Source organism: Zootoca vivipara, chromosome 5 (genome assembly GCF_963506605.1).
Source record: "Zootoca vivipara chromosome 5, rZooViv1.1, whole genome shotgun sequence".
Taxonomy (NCBI): Eukaryota; Metazoa; Chordata; class Lepidosauria; order Squamata; family Lacertidae; genus Zootoca; species Zootoca vivipara.
Window position 1 is genome coordinate 51582766 of NC_083280.1, and position 24223 is coordinate 51606988.

General features: G+C 41.1%; 1 protein-coding gene across 2 annotated transcripts in view; it reads left to right on the forward strand.

The window, feature by feature from the left end:
* The window catches only part of ATRNL1 (attractin like 1), a 516702-nt gene that overhangs the window by 434433 nt on the left and 58046 nt on the right, over window positions 1–24223 (forward strand). For both annotated transcript variants that reach the window (XM_060274774.1, XM_060274775.1), the window contains exon 28: window positions 8530–8644. In XM_060274774.1, the coding sequence (XP_060130757.1) occupies window positions 8530–8644 (115 nt within the window). The remainder of the gene's footprint in view (window positions 1–8529; window positions 8645–24223) is intronic.

Below are 24223 nucleotides of genomic sequence, written 5' to 3' on the forward strand. Positions count from 1 at the left end.
ATGGATAAAGAGTAAGGTCTCTCAATACTAATGATACTCTTAGGAACAAAATGTTATAAAGGATAAGACATCAACCTTGGGTCTGCCTGTGGATGGTTGACGAGCAGGAGAAATGAAATCTCATTTATGCCTTCATCACTTTTGCACATGTTTTTCCAACATTCAGTTCCTTGCAAAGAGTATAGTATTTATAGCACAGAGTAATTTGTTACACTGCTGAATTTTTCTCTTGCCAAAACATATTGCCAAGTTTGCATTTTATAGTCCTTTACTGATTTTTTTAGGAGAGTAATTCATTTTGCTCTCCATTTTTAAATAGGTATATGTGTGTATTTGTTGATCTTAGTATTTGCCAGGCATGCACCTCAGCATCAGGTACATTTGATTGCAATCATCCATTCACACTCCTCCTTTGCCCATTCCCATTATTCATGTAGTCGCCCTTTTCGACTCTTTCTTTCCACAACCAATGTCCTCCCTAAATCCCCAGCTCTCCCTTCCGACAGTCTCCTCTTCCCTATTTCTTAGGACCAGCTCTCCTAATGCACTGGGAACAAATTAATATCTGGAACTATGGCCTTACAGTAAAGTGATTTAAAAAGCTGCTGTTCTTGATCAACAGCTTTGGGATCTAGATCTGTGTTGCCTGCTGAACGATCATATTCATTTTCTTTGTCATAAATTGGATAGCTGGAAATTCTATCTACTTGTGCTAGAGTATGACTTTTATAACCTTGCTGGAGTGACACCTGTGTAAGCGATTAGAAGTCATCTTTCTATGGTAGCATCTGCAGTGTAGCTTGTAGAGGGAAATGTCCAGACTACCTTTATCACCGTTCTGTGTTGTTCTTTTCCCCAAGGTTTCAGTGAGTTTTGGAAATGGAACATAATGTACTTATTTGATATAATTGTATGAACCCTGAGGATAAATATGCCTTTGACAAGAATGAGTTAGCTGTGGCAAAAGGGAAATTGGCTAGAGAAAGGGAAATTAGCTCAATTCTCCCTTCAGTTTGGTGGCAGAATTTTAAGAAGCCAAGGGAGAGAGGCCTCTCAGTAGATCACTGTTTCTGAATAGATAATAATGCTAACCTACCATATAAGGGGGTTGGAGTTTAATTAATTAAAGTTGTAAATCACTGAGAGAGTCTCAACTGGTAAACACTGCAGTAAAGAAATGCAAAAACATTGACAATGTTCAAGTTCATTCTTGAGAGTAAGCTGAAAATAAAACATCCTATTGTACTAGGAATGGCTTTAAAGGCAAGAACATTTAGTGAGAAAGCAAAGTGAAAATAAATAAATCTGATAGCCAACAGAGATTCCTTATCCAGTTTATGAACAAACGTGCAATTGCAATATTTTCTGAAGAATATTCCCCTGACCATAGATTTTCCTCCAGTCAAAGCATTTGTGTAATAATTTCATTAATGCTTAAATTATTCATTGAGTATTTTTTTTCTTTCAGTAACAATTGAGCCAACAAAAATGGTATTGGATCATTAACAATTACTGTAAAGCTAATAATTTTGGGCAGGAATTCCAATTGTAAAGAGCCCTGAAAGGTGGACACTGGTGGGGAGGGACTGCAGTTGTCTAGCTATCTTGCAGCTCCCCCAAACTGCTTTACAGAGAGTAACAATGAGAAATCAATAGTCTTTTGTTTATCCTTGCTTGGAAATTTGAAAACACAGCAGAGTATGGTAGGATTCCAAGCCCAAGTTTGGTGAACACATGGGAGGATGCTGAACTTTAAAAGAGCTTTAAATTTCTTCGATGAAACATGCCAACAGCTCTCCAGTCCAATGTCATCATTGCACCCATGTTATAGTGGGAGCAAAAGCCAGGTACACCAGCAGAAGAAAAAGATAATTGCAGAGTTAATATTTCTTGCATTGCAGATATTAGGACCACTTATTTTCCTGTGAAGTTGGATTCTTTTGGCGGCAGTGGCAGGGAGTAGGGAACAGACAGTTGCCACAAACCATAGAACGTAGCTGTGAGGATTTGAATATGCCCATGTTAATTGCATCAAATCAACACACTTGATTGCTTATGTACAAAGCAATCATGTTTACTCTAGTTGGTGTTCACCAGATAAATACAGTGTTAATAATGTGATTAAGAATTAATTTTTACATTAGTGTAAATTATCATTATCTGCAAAGGGGTAATTTATTCAGGCTGCTCAGGGACTCACTTTTATTTATAGACAAATTGTGATAAGAATAGCTTTCTGATGTTTTCGTTTAGCGACACGGACGTGATTAATGCATAGTTGTTTGCATTCTAAGTACTTTGTGGATCAGATCAGTATTTGTGCACTGTGTCAAATTTTATACTGCTCATGTCAAAATACTTATTACTGCTGACAGGTGTAACATACCCACATTAATTCCTTTATCCAATTTTCTAATTGCTTTTTTGGCAAGAGATGGCAGCCATTTAGTCTTTCGTGATCTATTTGTCTTTATGGCATAATAATGCACTTTTAAAAATTAGATGCACCTAGCTTTCAAATGACTGCCCAGAAAATAGATGACCAAGTACTTAAATAAAATGGGTGTTCTTTTTCTTGGAATATAAATGAGAACATTTCACACATTTAGCTCATTTCACTTTGTGATGATAGTGAATATTTTAAAAGGATTTTATTAATCCTTTGTCATCTTTACTGGAATCTAGTTGCATACTGCTGCAAAAAAAGAAAAAGAAGAACAGAAATTCATTTGTCTAAATGAAACCTAGCCTTCCCCAAAAGAACTGATCACTATCACTGATTTTTTTAGCAGAGCTATGCAAGCACAACCTATGTTTCTACATTGCTAGGAACAGTACAGCATCCATCTCAGCATATGTTTCCTTTTCCTCCTCCTAGGGATGCATGCACATTGCCCCTAGCTGGATCAGGACAAAAAATTTTAATCAATAAAAATGATCTTATATTATTAAAGTTCACATTCTAGTAATTCCTTAGGACCAATGAAAAAGTCAAGAAAAAATGTGGCAAGCTTTTGGGTTTTCCTGCACTCATCATCAGGTGTGTGGGGTGATTTGTGGGGGGACACAAACAAACAAAAGTAGGAAAAAAATAGTTTGATGTTGTAGTCACAAGGTTTAGTTTGTGGACTAAGTTCCAAGAAGGTGATTGCAAGCAGAGTAAGTCTCTGCCAGGCGTTGCCATGTAGTAAACATGGATCACTTTCCCCTAACTAGGAATCTGACCGGTTGCAACCCCCAGGGCAAAAGTGGGGAAACTGTGATCCTCTAGATGTTTCTGGACTAAAATTCATTCCAGCCCCAGCTGGCATGGCCAGTGGTTAGGGATTGTTGTTGTTATTTTGATTTAAATACAGCATATAAATATTTGGCAAAATGCAGATACCCCTAATACACAAAAATTAAATAATATTAAATACAATATTAAAACCAACAACTAAAATTCAAATCAAATACAAATTGGGATAACTGTTGGGTTCATAAATTGTTTGCTGTGGCTTATATGAGTTTTAAAGGAAGGAAAATGTTTTCATCATAATGCTACAGACACCATGATTTGAGAAATAATTGACAGTACAAGAAAATTAGATATATGCTTAACTGTCACTTACTGAAATCAGTGGCACTCAGATGCGCTTAACTTTTACTGGACTGTACCTTATGTATTTAGGGACGCGGGTGGCACTGTGGTCAAATCATAGAGGCCAGGGCTTACCGATCAGAAGGTTGGCAGTTCGATTCCCCGCAACAGGGTGAGCTCCCATTGTTCGGTCTCTGCTCCTGCCAACCTAGCAATTTGAAAGCATGTCAAAGTGCAAGTGCATAAATAGGCAGGATGGTAAACGGCGTTTTTGTGCGCTGCTCTGGTTCGCCAGAAGCGGCTTAGTCATGCTGGCCACATGACCCAGAAGCTGTACGCCGGCTCCCTTGGCCAATAAAGCGAGATGAGCGCCGCAACCCCAGAGTCGTCAGCGACTGGACCTAATGGTCAGATGTCCCTTTACCTTTTTTACCTTATGTATTTATCTCCCCCCACCCCCAATTTTTTGTAAGCTTTATTCATTCAGAAAAACAGGGAGGACACCCACCCACACCCAGTTTATTTTTAAGAAGACAACTGTTTCCTCCATATATTATCCACTCCAAATGGTTTATTAACTGTCTCACTGTCTTTGGCTTTTCTTTTCTTTTCTTTTTTGGCACACCATTAACAGCTACTTCTTCTTACAATCCAAAATGTGACAATTCCAGCAAATAAATCACAATTCTTAAGTGCTTTGGGTAAACAAGCATGTGCCTTATCTCTCCCCCCAAAAGCTGTGGAAAGTGTATGATAAACTGTACATTTCAAAGAATGTGTCTTGTCCCACTGAAATAACTTTGATTTATGGTTATGTATTTATCTTTAAACAACTGACAAACCTAAGGGTATCTGAATTATTATCATTTGCTCTATGCTGCCTGGGTCTCTTCCTACAAACTTGAAATGATATACACCGAGATTGCACTTCTGCTTTCCCAGCCTTAACGTGCTATAAAACATTTTCTCAGGCAAAACCAGAAAATGCTAGATGTACTTGATTCTGATGAAGTTCAGTTGAAAATTGTTAATGGTAATACCATATGATTCAGGATATGTTATCAGAATTTTATTGACACAAAATTAAAATAGCAAAAGTCTCTTTAAGATTCTGTTAAGTTTTAGCAGTTGAAAACATTTTATTGATGTGAATTTCAAAAATCAAGGGCTGTCTCTCACATATCTATATAGCCATTTTTAAAGGTAAAAGGGAACCCCTGACAGATAAGTCCAGTCATGAACGACTCTGGAGTTGCGGCAGTAATCTTGCTTTACAGGCCAAGGGAGCCAGCATTTGTCTGCTCCGTAGACAGTTTTTCCGGGTCATGTGGCCAGCATGACTAAGCCACTTCTGGCTCAACGGAACACCGACACAACAGCATCACACCAATCCATTTTTGTCTTGGGGGCGGGGGATATGCCAAAAAATGGAAACCAGTGGCGCCTGATCCATAATCATAAGGGCCAAACTACCCAGGCATAGGAGAGCTATAATCAGATCTCATAAAGTCATTTAATTTTGATATTTTACAAAACAGGGACTTGTAAGTTCTCTCCGCAGCCACTAAGCAGGTGGTAGTGGGTAAATTGTATCAGGGAATCAACAGAAACTAAATGGATTAAGGCAACATCTTAAATAATACCCCTCTCCAAAGCTGCTCCAAGCTGAGGTAGGGGAAATACCTGAATGGTAAAATTTGATTCCTAAACAGAGCATGACTGATTCATAGAAATGTCTGCAGTGCCCAAATTTACTTTCATGTTGTGGGGGTTCTAGACAACTAGGTATGTAATCAGCTATACCACTGGCTATAGAATCTTTGAATCAGCTGACCAGGTAGGTTGGCTGGGCTGGAATTCCCAATGCATGCAGCTTTAGCAACAGTATGATTTCTGATGGCCAGTATATATGTTTGCCACAATTTCTCATTTGCTGCTCCTTTTTCTGTTCCTTATCACAAGGAATTCTAGGACAAATTGCCGTGAACACCTTTAAGTTCTGACCTCTACATTAAAATAAATTCTGGGGAGACTTGTGCAGGGAAATGTTGATAAATATAATATATCTCATCTCAGTTTTTCTGCATGTTTGCGCACTAAATGTATCCCAGTTCCAGAGTAATAAATATTGGTTACTTTCTGTTAATTAAATAGAAATTGATAATTGTTTATGCAGTGGAAAATAATAATATTTTCTTCTCTTACTGCAGAATTGCATGTCAGCATATTTAACATTGCTAAACTGTCACTTGTTTTTATATCCTTAAATCAGTTGACATTTACATGTAGTTTGGTATATTGCATGTAAATGGAAGTTTAATGGCTTTGAACTACAAATCAAAACCCACTGACAGAGCTTCCCCTTGGATATTTTTTCTTTTTTGTCTTAAGAACATGACAGCATTGCTTTCTAAATATTTACACATAAGAGGGTAAAATGACTGTTTTTGACTGCAAAGGTTTTAGAAATATCTTCAATACATAATTAAACATGTAAGCTCTGAAATGAGAAATTCATATGATTTATCAAATGCAAAATATGGAAACAGGACTAATTATAAATCATTTTCAAGTGCTAAGAATTTTGTGGATTTGCATTCTGTACTGTATGTATTTGCTACTTCTTGATTCTTAGACACTCAAGAAATTTGTGTTGCTGTGAATTATATTGATGTGCTCATATATGAATGCCAGGGAGTCCTCTTAAAAAGAAAATAGTTATGCATCTGTATTCAGTCCAAGTGAAAGATCCATGAGATGCCCCATAAAGTCCAAGAAAGGGAATAGATCTGTGTGCACAAGGAAATGTGCATATATATTTGCTTCAATAAAATGAATAGGAATAAGCCTTTTGTGGAGGAGAGCTCTTTGGGCCCCTCGCCTCTGATGCAAACAGAATTGGATTTCACCCCCAAAGAATGGTCACACAAGTGTAGCCAGAACTGAAATTCCACATGCAGATATTATTTGAAGATAAAAAAGCAGTAAACTATTCGAAGGTGACTTCTGTCTGTCAGAGTAGCAACTGCAGTTCAGGGTGGAGGGTGAGGGGGGGGGGGGAGAAACACTAGCACATGTTCAGTTCAGAATTGAAGTCTCTTCAATTAAAATTAAATAAAATTAAAGAATAGCTTGGTTAATTCTGGGCCCAGTTTGAACTTAATCATACTTTTGATGACATTAGAAATGGAACAGAATTGGAATCCCTTTACCCTGACCTCCTGTGATCTCTGGCTAGGGAAGAACTATTGTGATGATGGCTTGGATCGGAGTTCTAGATGTTGTTTCTGAGCATGGCAATGTGCTGGTTGGTCTCTGTATGCTTACCAGGTGGTGGAGAGCAGAGAACACTCTTCCACTTTTCCTTGCTTTCCGCCTTTTCCCAGTCCAGACAAATAAAGAGGTCTGACAAACAGTGACTTTCCTGCCCCCATCTGCTCTCAAATCTCCTTAAAAACCCTTTTTTGAAGGTTGGGGGGGGGGTTGTATAGGTTGCTGAGGGAGAAACAGGAATAAAGCAGCACAAACCCACACACAAACAGTGACCCAAGTACATATTACAGCTCTAGAGTGGACACGGCTATAGACAGACCAGTGGTCTGGCTGAGAATAAGACAGCTTCCTTTGTTCTTAATTATTAGATCTTATTCTTCCCTATGTTCTGCATTGCCTCTTTTAGCTTTGCTTCAAAAGCAAGTTGCTATCTCTCCCCTGTTGCAAACCTTTGCTTTCCCCCCCCTCTGTGTTGAACTAAAGACGAGACTGTTCCAGAAGGCCTGCAAACACTATATTGGTAGTCAAGATAACCCTGGGACTAGTTGGCAGTTGTTGCAAAGATGAGCTCACGTATGCTTATAAATGCCCTTGATATATGCTAACTGGCTTCCTTTGATGCTGTGGCTACTTGTGCGCCCTGGGATGGTGCCCTCTTGGCCTAGAAAGGGAGTCTTGGAATTGATAGTTGCCACCTTTGCCCTCATGGGTCAGGTGGGTTGATGAGAGATTCTGGCCCAATGGACGTATGCTGTCTTTTGTATACCGTAAGTTATGCTTAACATATTAGCACTTTGCGGACAAGTCATGATGGCCTCTCACTGCCGCAATGTCTGAACCATATCTGCAATGGCAGTGGAGCTTCAGAGGCTGTGTTGCAAGTTTACATCTCCCTGTAAGAAAGCACTAGAACTGGCCATTCTGGTGTTTTTGACATCCTCCTTTGGTGTCCTTGCATCAAACCACTCGCACAGGCCACCTGGGTTCAGAACTCACCCTCCCTTTCTGTGTTCTTTGACAATGCAGCAACATGTTTCTAGTTCCCTACTGGGATATATATATACATACACACATACATACCATATTAGAGCAGTCAAATTTGTTATCGTTTTGATTTTAACAAAATATTTCCTTCATGTATATTTGATTTAATTTAAAATGGGGGGGGGGATTATCACATTTTATCTTTAGCAATATATTCCCTTTTTCCTTCTCTCTCTGTGTATGGTAGGAGTGGGGGAACTACTGTGAGCACAGCTGTCTTTGAAAACGTAACACAGGATTCTTCCCACTGTGCTTTCTGTATAAGTTGTTGAGTGATACTAATCCTATGAGAAACTGTAGTGCTGAAACATCATATTGCTGATCTGAATGTTTCAGTAATTAACATATGTTACTAAATTTGCTGAAATGAAAAACATTATCTTTTAGGTCATTTATTTTTTTTATTTTGCCACTTTAATTGTAATGCATGTTATTCATGAAAACCTGTATTTAAGTCAATGAAATGAAAGGTTCATTTAAAACAACAATCAACGAGGATTATTCTCGGGAAAACATTGAGGCTTCTATTTTATTGTGGAATGGATAGTTGTAAATGTTTTGAGTGAAGAATCCAATATGTAGCAATATAAAATAACCTAGATCACGTAATACAATTTCTTCTCCATTTTCAGGGTTCTCCAAAGCCAATTGCCATTGAGCCTTGCTCAGGAAACAAAGCAGCAGTACTTACGGTGTTTTTATGCCTGCCAAGAGGATCATCAGGAGTCCCACCACCTGGTCAGTCAGGTAAGAATTCTCCTAAATAGCAGCTATGGCTCTGATTCATTTGTTGTTATCCTAAGTGTATACTAATTGGATATTTACATTAAAAACGGAATTCAGCCTCCAGTATAGTTGTCCAACCATACAAATTGCTTTTCAGAATAAGGACCAGTTGCAATTTGTCAACTTGTTATAACTTACCTTCTCCCATATATACCTGCCTATTCATTCATTGAGCTCCTCATTGGAGGCCCTTCACCAGGTCCCCCTACCTATTGAAGTAAAGTGGGTGAAGTAAAGTGGTGGCACCATGCTTATGGGAATGCTTTCCCCAGAGAGGATAGCCTGGTCTTTTATAGACAAATTAAAACCTTTATTTTGATCTCCAGGGCCTTTTAATGGGTATAGTTATCTGGTGAGATAGCTGTACCATGTTACTCTGCTTCTGGTGGGGTTTTTTCTGATATAAAATTGTTCCTAGATGCTATGCCTATGTTGGGTTTTAAATGTGTGGGGTTCCCTCCCCCCATGTTTACATTATTTATACATGGTTTTGCTGTTTTTCTGGCTTGAATTTAGTTTGTTGTACTTTTAATGGGTTTGTGAACCATCCAGAGAGCTATGATGTGTTGGCAGAATATACGGTACATTTAATAAATAAACAAAACGACATGTTATATTATCCAATCACTTCTATTTTCTTTTGAAGTCTAGTTCTCTCTCTCTCTCTCTCTCTCTCTCTCTCTCTCTCTCTCTCTCTCTCTCTCCTTTTTGCCTTCTTTCCTTGTCTAGTGAGCTAATAAGCACTTTTTGCTCAGCCACTGAAAAGGCAGGCTTCCTTTGAGTTGTTGTTTTGTGCCAGGAAAATTAGAACAAAGCTGACAAGGCATGGTTTGTTGCACTTCCTTTATGTTCACCGTTAAAAGTGTTAACCCCTTTCCAGCTTCTTCACACTTCTCAGAAGACCAGTCATATAAAGACTAGTAGCACACCTGTGTATACATATGTACATGTCATATGGAACTATTCATTATAAAGACGCCACATTTGAAACTGTTAGGAAAGTACTGTGTCTAGTTTGTTTGTTCCACCTAATATGGGAACTGAAGACTGCCTCCAGTAAAATATAAAAAAGAGGTTCTTTTAGGTTTGCCAGTATGGGCTTAGAAAAAGGATTGGCATTAGGATTAAAACATAGTGGTATGTTTTTTAAACCAACAAGCCAACTATAATTGTTAGAGTCTCTCTGAGATGGAAGTCTGCTACAGTAAACTTTCTACTCAAAATAGGACGTGGGGAAATAACCCCATTTTGCTTCTAAACAATTTCTCTAAATGATAGCCATCCAAAGAAGTGCTGGCACTGATTATTCAGCAAAGGTTTACCCTCTCCCTTTTGCTAAAATCTCCCCTCTCTGATTTGCAACCCACAAAGGGGTAGCAAAATTGGAAGGAGATCTTTGGGCTCGGCATTAGAGATTTAGTTGAAAAGATTTAGTCTATCATATTTACTCTAGCAGAAGGAAAGGTCCACAGATAAATTCTTAGGCAACAACTTTGCATGTAGACGGTCCTGGGTTCAATCCTTAGCACCTCTAGGCAAGTCTGGGAATGTCTGTTGTTTGAAACCCTGGAGAGCTGCTGTCAGCCAGTGTAGATAATACTGAACTACATGGACAAAGGCAGCTTCCTATGTTCCTTGTTGACTACTACCGTGTTTCCCCTTTTTTAAGACGTAGTCAGAAAGTAAGCCATGGCAGCATTTTTTAGCATTAGTGAAATCTAAGACACCCCCCGAAAATAAGACATACCTCCATGCGAGACCGCCGAGCGCCCCAGCCAGCCAAAGGGGCCTGGAACCGGCTGCTGTTGCTGCAGTGAACGCATGGAGCGCCCTGCAGCACCTGGCCTCTTCTTTTCTTTTTTTTGGGCTGCCCGAGGCCTGCTGCCCCGCCACCGGAACCGGCGGCTGCAGAGCGGAGCGCTCCGAAGCAGCGAGCGCTCGGAGCGCCCTGCAGCACCTGGCTTCTTCTTTTGCGGGGGGGGGGGAGCTGCATGAGGCCTGCCGCCCCGCCGCTGTAACCGGCGGCTGCAGAGCGGAGCGCTCCGAAGCGCCGAGCGCTCGGAGCGCCCTGCAGCGCCTGGCCTCTTCTTTTGGGGGGGGGGAGGAGCTGCCCGAGGCCTGCCGCCCCGCCGCCGGAACCAGCGGCTGCAGAGCAGAGCGCTCCGAAGCGCCGAGTGCTCGGAGCGCCCTGCAGCGCCTGGCCTCTTCTTTTTTTGGGGGGAGGAGCTGCCCGAGGCCTGCCGCCCCGCCGCCGGAACCGGCGGCTGCAGAGCGGAGCACTCCGAAGCGCCGAGCGCTCGGAGCGCCCTGCAGCGCCTGGCCTCTTCTCTTTTTGTTTGGCTGCCCGAGGCCGGCGGCTGCAGAGCGGAGCGCTCCGAAGCGCCGAGCGCTCGGAGCGCCCTACAGCGCCTGGCCTCTTCTTTGGGGGGGAGAGCTGCCCGAGGCCTGCCCCCCGCCGTCGGAAGCGGCGGCTGCATAGCGGAGCGCTCCGAAGCGCCAAGCGCTCGGAGCGCCTTGCAGCGCCTGGCCTCTTCTTTTGGGGGGAGAGCTGCCCGAGGCCTGCCCCCCGCCGCCGGAACCGCCAGTCTGCAGCGCCGAGCGCCTGGAGCGCCCAGCAGCGCTGGGCAGAGCGCCGAGCCAGCAGCCTGCCACCTCGGTGCCGCGCAGAGCGCCCAGCAGCACCCCGAGCCAGTGGCCTGGCCCTTCCGAGGAGGCCTTAAGGTACAAGGCATCCCCTGAAAATAAGACACCGTCTGTTTTTTTGAGTAAAAAAAGTTATAAGACGGTGTCTTAAAAAGGGGGAAACACGGTATGTTTCTTGGAGAGTTTCCTGAGAGTGTTTGCTCTACTTCATCACTGAATGTGTACAGCTGTTACTTCTTCCCTATTTTGCTTTCAATTTTGCTCTTCCTCTCCCCAGTGCCTAAAATGTTTGTGTCAGGTAAGAAGGCAAGGGAAGCAAACCTAAAATTGCTGTTGGCAGCTGAAGCCTTGCCCTTCAGAGGGTCAGATTTGTTCAAGAGCTGGCCACTTCCCAGCCCCTATATTATTGAATAGTATGCCACAGTGGGGCTAATTATAGTGATAATTATTTGTGATGGAAATGCAGTTTGGAACATTTCAGTAAACAGCCTGGGGAATATTATGTAGCCACACAATATAAATATAGATGCTTTGGAAATTCTGCAATTCAAATAACCAGAAAGGAAACTCTGAAACTGGAATAAATATTCCCAATTTAATATTTCTCTCTCTCTCTCTCTCCCTCTCTCTCTGTGTGTGTGTGTGTGTGTGTGTGTGTGAGAGAGAGAGAGAGAGAGAGAGAGAGAGAGAGAGAGAGAGAGAGAGAGAGAGAGAGAGAATGAGGGAATAGAAGCAATAGAGAATGAGGGAATAGAAAGCGCAGTACAAAGTACAGCAGACTTTGGGTACCAAGTAGTTATGCCATGCCTTCTAACCCCTAAGATTTCAAACTAAGACTTTTCTATTTATATGGATAGAAAACGGAGTGTTGGTTCATCTCCCTCAAAGTGTGTGTGGGGGGGGGGTCCCAATCCTCATCCATTACTCCATTTACCCACCCAAGTAATTAATGGAGTCTATGCCCAATACTGAATTATATGTATTTATATTTGTAATATCAACTAATGGAGTCATCTGAGGTGAAAATGCATATGCCCCAAAGGCCCCAATTATACCCATTGAAAGCTCTGCATAGAACAGGGATAGCATGGAGATGGCCTAGGATCTGGTGGGTCCAAGGTCCCTTCGTTCATGGAAGAAGCCCCAGAATCAGCCTTCCTTTGCCAGTCTCAATAAGATGTAACTAATCTCCCTCCATTGAAGCCAATAAGGAGATACTAAAAAAAAGCAAAGATTCATGTGGGAAAAATTCATCTGCCCTCCCATTTGCACCCTGGCCAGAACAAGCTGGTAGGACTTTTCAGTGCACATTGACACACACACCCCCACACTTCATGCACACCCCTATTGTCACTTCAGGTTGTCCTCTGTATGGGTCAAGTTTTTAAAATCTGTAAATTTCCTCAGTTTATTTTATTTAACAGCAGTATAAGGAAATAAAGAAATCAAGGGTAATGATACCTTAGGAAGTATATACAGGCTTGAGAGGAGTATATGTCTGGATAGGAAACCTAGTACAGAACAATAGTTTTAAACATCATACAAATACGAAATTTATGGGATGTTGGAGAGTACTTTTGTATCAGTATTTCCAGATTTGTCATAAAATATGTATACCGGTTGGGACGTGAGAGGCGCTGTGGTATAAACCACTGAGCCTAGGGCTTGCCGATCGGAAGGTCAGTGGTTCGAATCCCCATGACGGGGTGAGCTCCCATTGCTCAGTCCCAGCTCCTGCCAACCTAGCAGTTCAAAAGCACATCAAAGTGCAAGTAGATAAATAGGTACTGCTCTGACGGGAAGGTAAACGGCATTTCTGTGTGCTGCTCTGGTTTCGCCAGAAGCTGCTTAGATATGCTGGCCACATGACCCGGAAAAACGCTGGACAAACGCTGGCTCCCTCGGCTAGTAAAGCGAGATGAGCAACCCCAGAGTCGTTCGCGACTGAACTAAACTGTCGGGTCCTTTACATTTTTTTATGTATACTGGTAAGGTCTATTGAGGAATAAAACAGATTTGAAGTATTAATTTGTAGTAATCTCCTAGTGACTGGGAGTGGCCGCTGGGACCACATAACACCAGTCCTGAGAGATCTACACTGGCTCCCAGTACGTTTCCGAGCACAATTCAAAGTGTTGGTACTGACCTTTAAAGCCCTAAACGGCCTCGGTCCTGTATACCTGAAGGAGCATCTCCACCCCCACCATTCAGCCCGGACACTGAGATCCAGCACCGAGGGCCTTCTGGCGGTTCCCTCATTGCGAGAAGTGAGGTTACAGGGAACCAGACAGAGGGCCTTCTCGGTAGTGGCACCTGCCCTGTGGAACGCCCTCCCAGCAGATGTCAAGGCAATAAGTAACTATTCTACTTTCAGAAGACAGCTGAAGGCGGCCCTGTTTAGGAAGTTTTTAATTTTTGATGCTGTACTGTTTTTAATATTCGGTTGGAAGCCGCCCAGAGTGGCTGGGGAAACCCAGCCAGATGGGTGGGGTATAAATAATAAATTATTATTATTATTATTATTATTATTATTATTATTATTATTCAAAAGGTCTTGTATAAAATGATGATAAAATTAGAAATAAGACCTACTCTCTGCTAAGGGGATTGGGAAAGGAACTTAGGTACTATTATGTCAAATGAGACTTGGACCTTATGATGGTACCTTGGATAAAAATTAACTTTGTGTACAAAGTTTTTTAAAAATAAAATCAGTTACCCCATCTAGGGAACATATGTACACAGCCAAAGAAAGCCTGTGAAATGTAGGAGGGGGAGAAAGGGAGGAGGAGAAACAAGTGCTTTGCCAGCCCTCTGATCAGTGGTTCCCAAAGTGCTGAGCATAGGATTAGCAGTGCCCTTTGTGCTGCAGTTCCCAAGCGCCCACTTGACAGCTGGCTGGCGAGAGTTTGGAAATCCTACACAAGGCATTAGGACAGGGTCAGAGAAGGTAGGTAGATGGACAGCATTTTTTGGTTAGAAAAAGAGTAATATTCCTAATGCTTTGAGATGACAAGATACAGTACACAATAATGTGTACCCATTTAAATTGTTACAACTTTTTTCTCAATACCTGTTTTTATGGCTTGGGTTTGAAAGTTTTAATGGAAATGTATTGTTTCCCTCTTTAAACAATACAATAAAAAGAGAGAGAAATCAATTTCTAATTAGATTTGAAATTTCTTAAGTGAATTCACTAACATATCTTGCGTTCAGGCCTTAACTAAAAGTAGCAATGAGTTATCTGTTCCTTAGTGTTAATAGCTAGGGCTTAATTGCAAATAGCAGGAGAAGTCAAATGATTTCCCATATGCAAGCTGAAAATATAGAAACTAACCTACAATGCTTTACTGTAAATAGTAAACCATATCAAGCCTGCCTCTCTATAGCACCAGTACAACCATGTAACTGGTTTTTCCATAGCCTGCATTCGTGCTGATCTTTGCTGAATCAGTCAGAAGGTCTGGCATTTGTTCCCTCACAGGACCACAAGCCTAGAGGATCTGGCTGGTTTCTCTTCTCTTCTCTTGCAAACAGCACCTCAAAATTATTATTCTTCCTCTACTACTCCATCTGATATTGTTGGATCTTCTACAATATTGCTATGGGGCTTTTAATACTGAGATTGGTTTGCAGCTCTGGGTATTTCCTTTGCCTTGAACTCCACAACTTACTAGATCAAGCAGTAAAACTATTGCTGTACCGTGTACCATTCCATAATTCACACGTGGATCTCATGACTGACATTTTTTGCCTATGAATCTCTTCCTCTCAAAGAAAAACCTTCCTACACAAGCTCATACTCATTCTTCTCTCTGGTGTGTGTGTGTGTGTGTGTGTGTGTGTGTGTGTGTGTGTGTGTGTTTTAATGTGGAGGGGATTGTTGTACTCAGTTGGGCATTAAATTTTGCAATTCTACTCGCCTAAAAATAAATAAATGAGTGAAGTAGTGAAGTCCAGGAATATTTTTATCACACAATATTCTGGGTTTTGTGGACTAGGTCTTAGCTTGACACATGCTGTTCATAGTCTGCTACTGCTCTTGTGTTGGCAAACAAGAGAGCCTTTATTGTGGCTGCTCTATATTGTGGAATTCCCTCCCAAGAGAGGTTAGATTGACTCCCTTCTTGTTATCTTTCCTTAGCAATCTAAGACCTTCCTATTTAGAGACGCCTTTGAAAACTAGATGCAGACGATGTTGGGCTGCTGTCAGGGCAATTGATATTTCGATGCTGGTTCTAAATGTGTTTTATTGTACTTACTGTTTTTAACTAATTTATTTTCATTACTTTATATTTTATAATAACATTTTTAAAATGTTGTAAGCTGCCTTGAATCCCAACTTGGGAGATAGGTGGGATGTAAATACATTAATTAAATAAACAATAAACTAGGTTAATTTTCTTGTTGCATTTGCCTCAGAAAATGAAACAAGAACACACTTTGAAAGCAATGATTGATCAGAATCAGGTTTCACCTTGTCCTGTGGAATGTTCCATGTCTTGTTACCTTTTGCCTTTTTGGATTTGCTTTAGTAAACCTCTTTCATGACCTACTAAACACCCCTAGCATGATATGTTTGCTCCACAGGATCACTATTTGTGATAAACCATAATTAATATAACAGAGACTGATGCCTGAATGTGAAGTTTCTGTACCAACTTGGACTAACCGACCTTTTAAGTCCATTGAGCCCTACAGTTCTACAAATCTATCCTAAGCGTGTTTACTCAAAGTGAGCCTCACTGATATCAGTGTGATTTATTCCGTGTAAATTTAGTTATTGCTTACTTGCCTGAAGCCGATATAAATTTGTCTACTTCACTGCTATCTTTGTTTAGTATACATTAAATTATATGTTTGGGTGAAATATTTTGCAAGATTCTTATTTTTCTTCATATTTTTCCTTACTCTGAACTAGCCCACAAAGATTTGAAACCAAGATTTATAATCTTTGCATCTACCCCTATCCCTAAAGTTTGGTTTCCAGGTGTTTTCTTTTTATTGTTTGCAATGACATGTTCTCAGCTCTTCATTCTTGAGAATTTATTTTGCTCCTAGATTGTTCTCACCATGTGGTTCAATATTTCATCCAAACTACACAGCTAGACCTTGAGTTCGTTATTTCCTTCACTTGCTGCCACACCATTGGCACTTGGCTCTTTCCAGATAATTTATTCATTACCTTATTGCCCTTTATATTCCTGTTGTCTGGTTTATTTTGTTTACTGCCCAAAGTCTTGGAGAGCTATAATTTAGTCCTTCCTAGAACCTTGGATACAGCTGCTCTTAGACAGAAGCTGGTCTACCACTCAATCTCCCAGAAATGTTGTTGTGCAATGTGGAGCTTAAGCTACTAAAAATGCAGGGGCAAACAGCTAGGGACATAGTCTAGTCTCAGTTTGTAAGTATAGACGGTAAGGTAGAGACCTTTAAGTGTACGAATAGGTACACAACCCATAGTGTATGTACATCCATTAAAACTATTTTAGGGGTTCAAGTATGTGCCAAACTGTGGTACCACAATAGAAGGTTTTCGGGGCTTTCCGTTGAAAACATCGTCTCACGGTCCCTGTCCAGCCCTAGCATGGAGATTTGTGCTGTGCATATAGCCAGAGTAAGGCTGCAACAGTAGAGCAGGTGTCCTGTTGGGAGAGTATTCCTGGGAATGACTTCATATATGGAAGACTGGTCCAAGTGTGAGCAGTGCAATCAGGTTCTCCTGGCTGTCTGGAGTTCACCATTCTGAATGGCTCCTTCCTTCCGAGTAGCTGTGTGGGACCTCCTGCCCTTGGGCTGTCTTCATGCTTCTTGGGCTGGTTCCAAATCCAAACATGATTTTGGGGGATTAGTGAGGGGTGTAACAGGAATATGATCTGGAAAGCATGGGATAAGAATTGCTTGAAGTGTATAATGCATGCACTTCATCACTAAAACCAGATATACCGTATGTTACAGTGACTAACAAAACAAAGACACTGGATTCTTGTAGCACAACTTATTGTTAAAAAGTTTGCATCAGAGCTGTCAAGGCAGAGGGCTGTTTTGCTATAAGAATTTCATATTTCTGTGATGCTGGTCACTGCATCTCTCACCACATCATTGCATTTTGGCACATTTAGGACACAATGGAAAAGTCTAGCAACAGTTATTTTACAGAAAAATCTGAAGTTTCTAAAGGAAAGCTTAATCAAGATTAAATGCTACTTTTACTTGCTCATATTCTGCAGGCTAGCATATGGAACAATCCATTAACTAGATTGGATACCTTGGAAACTGCCAGCTTGTTTCTAGAAATTACTAGGGAACGGCCCACAAAATTTCACAGGTGTCATGCTATTAGTATAGGACACATCTAGGCCTTCCTCCCATTTTTCCTCATTCACTGCCCCCTTTGCCTCCCAAATTTGGCTGAAATCACACACCTACAACTCGGCTCCCATCCTCTTCTCTTCCACCTCTATTTGCTCTGCTGGCACACACACCCTTTTTCTCCCAAGTCAGACAGATGCCAACAACAACTCATGCTCTTGAGTTTCCTCTTCTCCTTCACTCTCTCCTACCTCCTGTCATCCCTATAGCTACATTTTATTTTACTACCACTGCTTTTCTCCCTAGGTGAGATGAATCAGTGCAGTAAAAATGGGGCCATTACATCAGGTTTCTGTTATGCCTACTATATCTAAGACTCTAGCTACCCATCTTGGCTTGGAGGTTAAGCATATAAACACTTCTTTCCAGATGTCTTTGCCACTTGCATTTTAGCTGACGGTACTGTAGCCTCTCTGAATTGCTGGCATGTGCCCCTGCATTCTCAATGCCTAGTTCTACCCCCCCCCCTCTCTTGAATGGCCATATAGTGGTACCTCGGTTGTCAAACGTAATGTGTTCTGGAAGACCATTCGGCTTCCAAAACGTTCAAAAACCGAGGCGCAGATTCCCATTGGTTGCAAGAGCTTCTTGCACTCAGCAGAAGCCGCATCACATGTTCGAGTTCCGAAAAATGTTCAAAAATGAAAGCATTTACTTCTGGGTTTTTGGCGTTTGAGAACCGAAACATTCGACAATGGAGGCGTTCAGGAACTGAAGTACCACTGTACTCACTTCCCACTTTATCCCTGAGGAATGACTTGTTCCAACCATACACTGCTCAGCTCCTGTCATCTCCCCCCTGCTAGTAAACTGAATACACTTCAGCCCTTTATGCTTAACACACTATAGTAAGGGATGGAGTGGGCAATAAGAGGGACACTGGCAGGGCACTCCTGCACCCCCTTCCCATGCAGTTCCCTCTTCAGACACAATGCATTAAGTGGGATACTGCCAATCTAAATGCATCTGAAATCACACTTAGGGGGAGGCCGACTTAATACCATGCATACTGGTGCAGCAATAACCAAAAATTATACCACTGTTTTCTTCATGAAAAATACTTCCTTAAACTCTGAAACAGAACAGTACTTATTATTATTTATTGCAGTTGTTCTGAAAACAGGATCTTGCAAAAAAAAAAAGACATGGTATTTTAGCCTAAGACAGGTAAAAAGGGGAGATTGCTACATAGTATATGTATATTGGCAGCACAAAGATCCTGCATAATTTCAGAGAAGTTGCCACAGTAGTTGGGAGTCTGGCCACAGGAAGCCTAGGGATGAAACAGCAGGCAGTGCTGTGAGACAGGAAATAAGTGAATTAGCAGGAGTGCAGGTATGCCAAGAAGGACCTGCAGCAGTTTTTGCTTATGCAAGGCATAGCCACACACAATGAAAGCAGTCAACAAAAATCACCATTCAGTACAGTTATAAAAGGAAGATTAGAGCAATGGAACCCAATGGATGAATCAACACAGCTGCAAGCACCAGGAATTATTGCTTGCTTTTGACCTGCATATAAAATGAAAGCTGCCGTAGAGATTTAACATTGCACATAAATGTTATGTCTGACAAGAGCCTAGTGATATATTTTTTTCCCCACCCCTTGATGTTGTAATGCAAACTACTTTGGATTAATTAAGAAAATCCATCAGTCAAAAATAAATAAAAAGCAACATTGGGTCCGGATGTCGCTGTTTGTTCCCATTCCTGTTGTGCCTGCATCATTTTGCTTTTGCCTTTCAGCTCCATGTGATCACATGCTACATAATCTGTATAAGATTTGTGTGTTTGTCTATAAACCTCATATCACTGTACCCATAAGTGAATGAGTCAGTGTCTGATATATTCCCCCCCCCCCTTTAAACAAACTTGAGACCATTTTGATGCACTTATAGATTTATTTATGTATTCAAATGTGGATGTTTGGGGTTTCTTTTACTAGAACCTTGCTGTATCTCAAAATATTTTTTTTGCATTATACAAAACACATCAAACTTTTTTGGGGGTACTTTACAATATTTATATATCTCTACACTTTTCCCGAAGTACCAAGGTGACATACTTGTCTAGTTTACACTGGTCTGAGGTAGAACACTATCTTAAACGAAATTGATGCAAAATTGTAAAGAAAACCAATTCACGAATGGGGGGGGGGGGATGTTGTTTCAAATAGTACCAGTTTCCTCAGGCAGGCCCTTAAGCAATTTACAGGGATAAGCTCTCTTTAGTTCCATGAATTCTTGGTTTGCTTTTCCTTCTTTTGATATGAACATCCCAGTGCCATCAAAGAAAAAGCAAAAAGTTTTCAAGATAGATAACAAACACATGAAGTTACCATTTAGGGACTTCTTTGAAAAACTGGCTGAACTCCAGAACCATGTCATTTTTGTGCAAACTTCTGAAGTAAACTGTTTGTGGTGCGGGGTGAGGAGGTGGCTGCTGATTTTGGTAATAAGCAATTTACATCACATAAGTCAAAATGCTGATATCTTGTACGCTTCCAGGATGTGCAGCTTCAGGCTATATATAGTGATGATACCCAAGAGTCCCCTATATTTTACAGATAATGTGCTTGATTGTTAACTGAAAGACCCAGAAAGTATTTTATGTTATGCAGCTACCAAACAAGATGCAAAAACTGCAGCCAGTGAAGACTATTAATTGTTGACATGTTCTGATATTTTCATGTCTTATAACCTAAATAATGGCCACATTCAGATGTCACATATGGTTTAACAAGATGTAAACAACCCTAGCCACCCCCTGAGCTCTCCCCTCCCTTTCTCCTGTATAGCTGGGAGAGGTAGTTCAGAAACTTGTATTTCCATTATTAACTAAAGCTTCAAATGAAATCTAGACTGATAAACTGGTGGTGGTGGTGGCATCTGTCTGTCTCAGGAGACAGTGGAGTACACTCCAGGGGGTGAAGTCAAACTGCTGCATTGGCAGCACTGAAATGACCTCCCAGGGCACAAGTCTGGGAAGTGAGTTTGAAAGTTGTGAACTGGCCAGACAAGATGTCCACCTTGAACTCATTGATGTCGCCCAAAAGAAAGCAGAGCAATAGTTCTGGTACCAGCTTGGCTGCAGTTCGGTTGCCAAAAGGAGGAGTACGGGGCACCATCCAGCCTTCTTAGGGACTTCACTCCAGATTTGTGTAGTTTACTCCTTAGCCTTTTCTCCTAGATGAGCTACCTTTCCAGGTTGATGAGCTCCATCTGCCCCACTTCCCTCTACAGGGAGTGCAGTAACCACCTTCTTGACTGTTGGACCCACTATTAATCTCATCCACTCAATCCATCAGATTGTCTTCAAATGTAAGGTAAATCCCTAACTCATCGAGGGTTTGAGACCCATCTGCTACCCTCACCTGATTTAGTCAGCTAGTTGAAGCTGTTCCTGGGGTGTGCCCCCTGTCAAATACTGACAGCTTCTAGGAGTCATAACTGAGTGCATGGTGGGGACCAAAGAAAGACAAATTACCCCAGAAGGAGCAAGAAGTGCCCTCCCCCAGAGGTACAACATTAAATATGGTGTATTCAAAACAAGTCACCTTCAAACCATAGTTTCTGAAGCTGGCTGGTTAAACCAACTGTGGTTATTATTAACCACATCTGTTTCTTGAGAGAGAGGAGTGCGGAGTAGCAAACAAAATCTATTTCTTGCCCCAAGAGAAGAATTTGACTTCAGCTCTTGTTTAAATACTTTCCCCTGTTTTATAATGCAGATATGCAACTTGGAGCTCTCCAAGTGCTGTTAGACACCAATTTCCATCTTCCTAAGCCAGCATAGCCTATGGTCAGAGGTGATTTGTAGTCCAACAACTACTGTTGTTGAGGGTCACTGTTTCGACAGCCCTTGTATAATGGAAAAACTTATTTACATCTCTTAACATCAGCTACTTGTTTTGTCTTATTCTGCAACAACACTATATGAGTTGTTATATGCAGAAAGTACACATTATGATTAAAAGGACTCTCTTGACCTAGCTGTACTACTTTTCTGTTCTGTGGAACAGATGGATTGATGTAATATTACTTACAGTACAATGGTATACATATCTGCTTCAGAATTAAGTATTTCTGTTTGACAGGGCTTACTCCCAGTAAGCGGGTACCTAATGGCAATTTAGGCTTTGATTTAAGATTGGAATTGGAGCAAACAGCTGTAGCTCCACAATCAGGACCAGCTGAATATAGTTGACTTTCCATAGTAAACATTAGGTTGTGCAGGGGGAGCAGAAATGACTGCACTCCCTGAAATTTGTGTTATGCCATGTCCACCAGAAGCCATTTTTGTGACTTTCACCCTCAACACTCTCTCTAAATTCAAAATGTGTCCCTGGTCCTCAAAGGGGTGCTAGCAGGTTTCTAAGGTTCCAGGGAGAAATCTTCCCCAGCCTGAGTTCCTTTTAAACTGGAGAATTGGTGCTGAACCAGGAACTACTGTATGCAGCTCAAAGATTGTAATCTACTACTGAGGAATAGCCCTCCCCATATACTTCAGAGCCTTTAAAGAAAATTTCTAATGCATGAGCAATTTGAGATTCAGGAAAATGTTGTCGGAAGGATGTCAAGGCTTTATATATTAATAGTGTTTCTGAAAGCATGATGGGGACAGTTCTGGCTTAAAAGTAGCACTTAAAACTTTGCAGCTGTCCAATTTCAAGAATCTTTTCATCTCACACCTTTCAGTGCTGGAAGAAGAAATGGTTTCATATGTGACTGCAGAGATATTATTACTATAATATGTGCTGTAGTTGTCAAGTCAGAAATTAAAATGGAAACAGAACAGGAAGCTAACCTCCCTCATCGTTGTATATTATAAAGACATCAGCTATAGAGACCAGATGTTTCAAACTTAGGCACCTCGTAAATGATATGTAAATCTAGAGTTCATATATTCAAACAAAAAATCACCTAGTTCTCAGGAATGTTGAACATTTCATTAATCTGGCCAGACAGTTGGGGTGAGCTAGAAAAATGGCTAGTCAGGATGTTTCATTGTATCATTGTGTCTGGTATTCAATACAATTGAGGTATCACTTTAATATAGAAGTGTCTTCATGATACCATAAGAATGATAACTTCTGTGGGACTTCCTGCTGAAGATTGTTGAAATGCACTAACTTAAGATAATTAATTACCAGACTGGAAAGTATCAATTAGTTCATCATTAGTGAATGAATATGTGGATTTAAAAAATCACCTTATAAGCAGTGAAATCCTTTATAAAAGGGTGCTCAATGGTGATGAATGCCTTTAACACCATCTATTTACAGCCCAAGGTTCAAACAGTCTTATTTAAAATTATCCCATCATTCCCCGCCTCCCAGTATACTTGGATTAGTTGGCTGGGTTGTAATATAATAATTGGACAAAGGGGGTTCTCTACTACAAAGAGGGGAGGGGCTCAGTATTCCCTGGTTCTGTTGTTTCCCTTTGTCTCTAACTGGGAAGTGTGAATGATAGCTTGCCATCCCAGCCCATTAAGCTACAGGCAGAGCAATGACACAAGGCTCGCCAGTGCCATGGAGGGATGGACAAGTTTGTTGCAAATATGTGGAGGAGAAACAATGCAAATTGGCCAGATGGGGTGGATAGAATAATGCATCAAGATAGCAAGCACAGAGAGAGGGGGCTAGACCAGCCATCAAGAATGAAGAAAACAGGAACATGTCAGGGTCTAGCAGGAACAGTTAGTGGACTCTGCTATAGGGCTCCATCAAATTATGTACTGTTGATTTATAGCAGAGGTGGGAAGAAGGTGGATAGAAATTTTCTGGTAGATCAAAAATATATCTATACAGGAAAAAGAAAAGCTAGAAAAAGTATCGGGCCTGAAGATATGTAATAAAGCAAAGTATTTAGGTATATGGATTACTCCTAAAAACATAAACTTATTCCGGATAACTACATAAAAATATGGTCAGAGATAAAAAAAAAGAAATCTGAAATTTGGAACAGGCTGAAATTATCAATCTTAGGGAGAATATCTATCATAAATATGAACGTGCTCCCCAGGTTGATTTTTTTGTTTCAAATGATTCCAATACTGGGAGGAGCAGGCTGCCTCAAGAATTGGCAGAAAGAAATCTCTAAATTTGTATGGCAGGAAAAGAGACCTGGAGTTAAACATCAGATTTTAATTGATGTAAAAGACAGAGGAGGCTTCTCCTGCCCAATCTAAAATTGTATTATGAGGCAGCCTGCTTCACTTGGTTGATAGAATGGTGTTTATTGCAGGATTCAGATTTATTGGACCTGGAGGGCTTTGATAACCAGTGGGGTTGGCACACGTATATGGCCTATGGGAAGGCTAAAATTCATAGAGGAGAATCAGGGGTGAAAGGAGTGAAAGGACTTGTGAACTTGGTTCTGGTACTGCTCACAAATTCCTAGGCTGCACATGTGCCCTTCCTTAAATCTTAGCATACGTCTGCCTGCTTGAGCCACAGTTTTGCCCCTAACTCTGGTTGGTAGATCACAGGATGCCAATAAAAAGCAAAAGTCAGAGTATACTC